At 55.9% G+C, this 6,920-nt stretch overlaps 1 protein-coding gene across 1 annotated transcript; it reads right to left on the reverse strand.

The window, feature by feature from the left end:
- Positions 1–375: 375 nt before the first annotated feature.
- LOC119807121 (PILR alpha associated neural protein) lies at positions 376–3,355 on the reverse strand. The gene is made up of 5 exons (XM_042054515.1): positions 3,267–3,355; positions 2,399–2,904; positions 1,648–1,729; positions 794–1,015; positions 376–495 (listed from the first exon to the last, which is right to left on the reverse strand). The coding sequence occupies exons 1-5, from the start codon at positions 3,353–3,355 to the stop codon at positions 474–476; spliced, it is 921 nt and encodes a 306-aa protein (XP_041910449.1). The 3' UTR covers positions 376–473.
- Positions 3,356–6,920: the final 3,565 nt, after the last annotated feature.

Here is a 6,920-nt window from a genome sequence, read left to right on the forward strand (position 1 = left end):
TGCAAGGGCCACAGAGACTAGACCAGTGGGTGTTGAGGCAGTGAGCACACTATGCCATGGAATGGTCAAAAATGCACATCCCTAGTCACAGATGGCACAGAAAATGCAAAGGGAATGGGACATGGGCAACAAGAGGGAGCGAGCTAGGAGCCAGCTGAGCAGACATGGGTGGGGACTCAGGCAGAAGAGCAGATGGAGAGCATGACTGTGTGCTATGGCCTGGGAGGGCGGAGGTGAATGTGCAAGGCTTTCATGTGAATGTGCAAGGGTGGGAATGGGGGACCCCAACCACTGGAGGGCAAACAACTGGACTTGCCCATGGGGTCAGTGAGTGGTCCAGGCGGTGTGCAAGAGCAGGAGCTGGGAGCCCCCCACCATGGCCCCAGTTCCCCACGGTTGCCCCACCCTCAGTGGATGGTGGCTATGCCGGCCACTTGGCCTCCCGCTTGGCAGCACCCCAACATGGGGGAGCATCACAGATTCACCAGGGGAATCCTGAGAGGAAGAGGGAAAGGGCATAGTCAGGAACCAAGGAGCAGGCTGAAGCGGAAGGAAGAGTTCACGACAGAGGGCGCTTAGGTGAAGAGGGCAGAGCTAGAATTAAGGGTTGCAGGAGACTAGGACATGGGGTAGGAAGGGGTCCCTTTCCCCTGGGGAGGCCTGTGAGCCAGGTAAGGAAGGAGATTCACGGACTGCAGTGGGGAAGCCCATCCACCCCAGAAAGACCCACCAAAGGTCTGGAGACCTAAGTTGCCGTCCCTCGCCCTCCCATCCCATTGGCCCCTGCCCTCACCGGTTCAACTGGAAGGCTGGAGCCCCCTTGGGCTGGGGCATCCCAGGCCGGGGTCCCCCTCGGGGCTCCTCATGGTCAGGGGTGGGGGTAGGTGAGTCCCCGAAGGCCCCCAGCACAGTGACTCCAGCAGGGGATAAGTCTGTCAGTGGTTGCTGGCTCTCCTCCTGCCTCAGGGCACCTTGCTGCCCTGAGGGCCTGCGCCTCTTCTGGCTGCGGTCCCAGCTTGTGCATCAGAAGGAAAGAGATCTTAGGCCAGCACCTCTGGTCAACCCAGCTTCTCCTCCTTCCCTGGTGCCTCCAACTCTCCACAGTACAGAAACTGTCCTCTGAGACCATGCACCCATCAAACTATTCCTTCTGCTTCCCTCCAAACCAGTTTTGGAGAGCCACAGGCTTCGTGCCTCCTCCCCGCAGTACAAAGCCCCTTCAAACTGCCCCTTGTCACACTAATGCCCAGAGGAGCCCTTTCTCTCCTCTGCAGCTACCTGGCAGACATTTAGTTCAATTTCAAAGTCAGCTACTGACTTGGGCACCTGAGTCTAATGATTCTCTCAGTAAAGAGTGAAGGACTATGTGACCCGCTATTAAATGTGTACAAAATTCTCTACTTCCTCCTGGACAGAAGCCCTAAGACAGGGTTCTGCGACCTGGTTCAGTTTTATCTGCCTTGGAGAGCCTCCCGCTACCCTTGCGTTTTTCTGGAGGAATCTACACTGGTTTCTTTTGGTTCTCCACTCCAGTTAGTTTCAAGCTCTTCCCGTACCCTGTGATTTTTCTACTCCTGTGTAACTGCTGTCCTTGCCCGTGCCCTCTGTCTGACCTTTCCCAGCCTTCCGCCATCGCCCCCAGCTTACCAGAACTTGAAGATGATGCCTGTAGCCACAAGAACAATGATGACGGATATGGTGATCGTAACATAAAGCTGAGGGTCCACACCTGATGAAGACAGAAGACAGCTCTCGAGAGGCCTGAAGCAGGATCGAAGTGGGGTGGGGCTGAGGACTGCCTCGTGACTCTGCCTCGTGCCTACTTCTCTGGACTCTCCCTCTTCTCCTATCAACTTTCTCCGGAGCCATCAGCTCTTCCACATTCCCAAACATTACATGTACCAAACATCACATATACCATACATGTGATGAGGATGAGGTCCAAGGTCAGGGAGAACTATCCTCCTGTGTATAGAATCGGAGGTAGAGGTATCAGATGATCTTCCCTGGCCCACCCCTATGCCACCATCCAGCACAGTAGGTGCTAACACACTGCCTGGCGGCGACCTTCCTTCCTCGGTGGCTTCCCTCTGCCTGGAACACCCGTTCCGTCTTGAAGGTCTATCTCAGGCATCATTTGTTTGATCTGTCCTGATCCCCAGGGTGAAACAGTCTCTCGCATCTCTGTTTTTCTAACAACATGTTGTGCGTGCTTCTCGTAGGATGTTTGTTATGTTGACTCATCACCTCATGTTTTCACATCTGTCTTCCACAGTGCGGGAGGCATCTCCACCTCTGCACGCACCCTTGCCAGCCTAGAACCTGGTGCATATACTGAAGACACTCACAGAGGCCTCCCTCCCCATCCCTCACATCTCTACCAGCCTTGCTCACTCACCTTCTCCACGCCCTCCAAACAGGAAGGGCCTCAAGGTAGCAGGTGTTTCCCCAAGGATGAGCCCATCTCCATCATCCCGCATTGAGTCGGAGTTGGGGTGCGGGGTAGCCAGCCCATGTGGGGCTGCAAAACCATAGTCCAGGGGCAGAAATCCAGGATTGACAGAGTTGGGGTCCCCTCCATCCTCCCTAGAGACTGTGGGACCCCACACAATAGCCCAGGGGTACTGAGATGAGGGAGGCCCCTCCTCAAAGCCTGATGGGGTGGCAGGAGGGGCAGTGCCTGGCAGAACTTGCCGACGTGATCTTGGGAGCCGTGGGGATCGGCTTGGTGGAGGAGCCCGCTCCCAAACACACACATGGCGAGGGGCTGAGGGGCCACCCCGGACACAGGGGGGACGGGCTGGGGCTGGTGGGGACCGAGGGGAGGAGCCCTGAACGGGTGGTGAAAGGGGTAGCAGCAGCAGTGGCCAGAGAGGGAGGAGCTGGAACAGCAGCGGTGCAGGCCTATAAGAAGGGAGAAAAAGCAGGTGAGCCCCTGGCCACTGTGGGGTCATATGTGAGAATGGTAGACTCACACCAAAATCCTTGGTACCTCCCTCCAGGTTTCTCTGCTAAAGCAAGTGTGTGTTAGGAAGTCCCTGGCTTCATTATGTCTCTTTCTAGGGGGCCAGTCCTCCAGAGGCCCCAAGTTAGCCCAGTCCCCCAGGGAAAGTGGTCTCCAAGCTCCCTCTGCTGGGCCAAACTTACCACATACTGCACTCCGTATCTGAGGTCTTCCTCAGCTGTGACCCAGATTTTTGGCCTTTACTGGAGGAAAAAATGAGGGTGTCACAGCCCAACCTACCCTGCGTTCTTTCCCAGCTCACCCATCCACCAATTCTGCCTCTTCGTGCCCCACCCCCTGCCCAGTTACCAGCCACACTGCTGCTTCCCAATATCCACTGCTTCTTAGCATCCTTTTAGAGGAAAGCTCCCTACAGTAGCCCCCAGTCCCACCTACAACACCCCAGATGGGTCCCTGCTACCTCCTGGCCCCAGTGTCTGTCTACTCTGCCTCTTTGGCTTCCTTCCTTCTCACTTCCTCTGCCCACAGCTTCAGGCTTCTTAGATCTTAATTTAGAGCCAAGAACCTTGTGATTCCCTGAGCACCTACCGCTAGGGAGGGAGTTTGAGAGTGGGGGAGGGAAGGGGAGTCAATCTTAGTGAGTGTGAGGGGGGTGCTAGAAGCCCCCTCACCTCTTGAAGTGCCCGGCACTTCTCTGGCGATGAGGCCCGGAAGCTACCTGCCTTTTCAGAAAAATGGGAGAAAATGGTAGGTGGGTGCTCTTGGTGTTTAACCATCCAAGCACATAGGTGCGTTCTGAAAGAAGGTGGAGCTCGAAGGAAGCCACCCCCTCAGCTGCTTCTTCTGGGCAAAGTCCTAGGAGAGTCTAGATGGTTGGTTCCAAAGGGAAGTGCACAGTCTCCAAGCTGAGGGTGGCGAGTCCCAGGGGGCTAGGGCCTCTAAAGAGAAGGAGCATGTGACACCCTGTGTCTTCTGGATTCCTAGTCTATATGGGCATGTGGAACGCTCCAGGAAGAAGCTGGGGAAGGGACTAGGGCAGTGGACAACAGGGGTGAGGGGTGTGGGGCGCAGAGGGGAAAGGCTGGTCAGGAGTCGGAAGGAGGGTGAACAGCAGCTGGGAAGAGATGGAGGGGGAACAGGGGCTCCACATCTCAGAGGGCGCTGAAGGGAGAAGAGGGCAGGAGGAGAAAGTGGAGAACGGGAGGAAGGAGGATGGAGGGGTCTGGTCAGGACAGGAGCAAAGAGAGTAGAAGGGAAAAGAAAGGATGGAGATCAGAGAGGAGGAGAAAGTCACTGAGAGAGAAAAGAAAATGGTGTTGAAGGCAAAATCAGAAAAGGAAGAGACGGAACGGAGTTGGGGGGATGGAACAGCAAAGATGGAGGAGTTAGGAATTGTTTCTTGAAATTTAAAGGGATATGGAGACAGAGCTGGAGGCCAGGTGAAAGCGAAGGGAAAGATTAGAGATAGGCCTGGGGGCTCGGTGAGAGAAGGTTAGCGAAGGGGAGGAAAGAAATGGCAGGCGAACCAGTGGAGCGGATAAAGGCTCAGAGACACCAGTGGTCCGCGGACTCCAGGACCCACCTGCCCCTTCGCCTGCTACATCCCCCACCACCAATGTCAACTCCAGCCCCTTCACACACACCCCGTACCCTTTGGTCACCCCCTCCAGGAAGTCCGCAGTCCCCCGATCTGGTGCGCCACCCCACCCCCTTCGCGCTCTTCACCGACCTGTTGTGCGCAGAAGACGAACTGGGGGTGGGGTGGGGGAACAGGGCCCCATCCCTAGCAGAACCCCCAAGCCCGCCAATCCCACAGACCTGCACTCCCTCCACAGGGCTGGAAAGCAGCGCGAATAGGGAAAACGAGGCAAAGATATGCCATGGGATTCGGAGGGAGCACCCAGAGCGGAAAGGGGACCTGAGGCAGGAGGATGCCCGAATCTGCAGGATGAGCTAAAGGCGGGATGAAGGCAGCCGCGGAGACGCTGATTGCTGCACCAGGAGGGTAGGATGGAGTCGGGACAGCGAAGGGATGGAGGCACAGTGGAAAAGAAGCTCTTGGTGTCTGGAGCCCGACGAGGGACCAGAGCAGGAGGGGCGGGCGGCGAAGGGCGCGGAGCTGGCACTGGGGAGGGCAGGGCCCGCTCCCTCCGGGTGGGGGCATAGGGTCCCCCCTCGCTCACCTGCATGCCTGGCGTAGCGGCGCGACGACTGCAGGCGCTCGGGGCTGCGCGGAGCTGGGGGGTCGCAGAAGCGGGTGGGGCGCCAGGCATGGTCGGGAGGTTTGCCTGGCAGCAAGGCGCTGGAGCCGGAGGGGGGGCGGGCGCCCTGGGCGCGGGGCGGCGGCGGCAGCGGCGGTGGCGGCGGGAGATGCTTGCTTCGGCTGGGCTCGGCTGGGCTCGGCCGGGCTCGGCTGGGTTCGGCGGACGACTAGGACCGCTTGGCCTCCGCCTCTCCTCCTCACGTCTGTAGGCCACGCACAGTTTAACCCGTCACTTACCAGACAGCGAGCTCAGCTTTTGTCCCAGGTGCAAGCAAGGTTGAGGAGGGTAGCAGCGAAGGGAGTGGGCGGAGACCTCCAGTTCTTCGGGATGTGATGGCTCAACAGACCCCATGATTTCTAACCCCCCTAGCAGTTCTGAATTTCTGAGTCAACCAGACATTTGAGTTCCCAACTCTGGCCAGGGTGGAAAGGAATGTGAGTTCAACACCATGGATGAGAGGACCGATGGTTTAGGGGAGAAAACTGCACACACAAGTTAGGGTGTCCCAGCAGCTTACTCTCCTTAGTTCATTTTGGCCCTGATGTATAATTCAATTTCTCTGAAGCAACCCAGTCATTACGTGGTTCGAGATCCAAGGGTATCAAAATATCCAAACCACTTAATTGTGGCCTACAAGGAAGCCCTGTAGGTCCCCATCTCTAGGTATCTCCGACTTTTTTCCCTAGGATTTCTGTGCCTCAGCTGCAGTGCAGCTGACACACGTTCCTAGAAGGAGGCAATGGAAACCTGCCTCGGGGTTTTGCACCTGCTAGTCCCTGTAAAAGCTTTTCCTTGGCCGTTCACAAATGGCCCATGCCAGTCTCACTTAGATCCAGTCTTCTGAGAGGCTTTCCCCAATCTCTTAAAAACTCCTCTGATGTGGGCCATGGAGATGGCCCAGGGGGCAAGGGAGCAAGCTTGCCACCAAGCCTGACTACCGGAGTTCTAGCCCCAGGACTCAGATGGTGAAGGAAGACTCATTTGAGCTGTCTTCAGACCTCTGAACAAGCGTGTGAGACACACACACTAAAGATACACAATTTAAAAAATTCCTCTGACCCACTCTTCTCCCTACGTTACCACCCCCAGCTTCTAGGAAACCACACTCCCCTAGTTTCCCTCCAGCCTCCCTGCTGTTGTTTGTAAGTCGTGCTCAGCTCTGACTTCTTAAGTGTTGGAGCCTTGTAGGGCTTAGTCCTTGGCCTTCTCTTTCCACATTCTTTGTCCAGTGATCTCATCCAGTCCCAGGGCTTAAATACTCTGTAAATGTCAGTGAGTCCTGAATTTATTTCCATAGTACCAGACTCATTTGTCCAACCGCCCACTTGACATATCCACTCTGATGTCTAATAGCCATGCAAACCTAATGTGACTCAAACAGATGTCTTGAACTACCCCACCCCCACTTCACTTCTGTCCAGGGCTCTCCGAGACATGACAACTCCTTGCTCAAGCTAAAAGCTGTTTTGGTTTCCAGTTCCTTCCCTGTATCTGCATCACCAGCCAGTGCCACAGCCTCCACTCTCAGCGCATGTCCTCCCTCACCCCGTCTATCTCTGCTGTCCTGATCCAAGCTGCGTTGCACATCTGGAATCACAGGAGCTTCTTAGACGCTCCTTCATTTCTGTGCTCATTTACAGTTACCTATAATATTTTAAAACATAAAAGCTCATCCCTTTTAAAATATTCAA

Source organism: Arvicola amphibius, chromosome 2 (genome assembly GCF_903992535.2).
Source record: "Arvicola amphibius chromosome 2, mArvAmp1.2, whole genome shotgun sequence".
Taxonomy (NCBI): domain Eukaryota; kingdom Metazoa; phylum Chordata; class Mammalia; order Rodentia; family Cricetidae; genus Arvicola; species Arvicola amphibius.

What these genes read in the sequence shown, in the direction of transcription:
- LOC119807121 (XM_042054515.1), bottom strand. Translation starts at nt 3,355, where the DNA reads ATGCTAAGAAGCAGTGGATATTGGGAAGCAGCAGTGTGGCTGGTAACT. An exon ending in GTTTGGAGGGCGTGGAGAAG is followed by an intron (nt 1,730 to 2,398) that starts GTGAGTGAGCAA and finishes TGTCTTCATCAG; the next exon opens with GTGTGGACCCTCAGCTTTAT. An exon ending in GGCATCATCTTCAAGTTCTG is followed by an intron (nt 1,016 to 1,647) that starts GTAAGCTGGGGG and finishes CTGATGCACAAG; the next exon opens with CTGGGACCGCAGCCAGAAGA.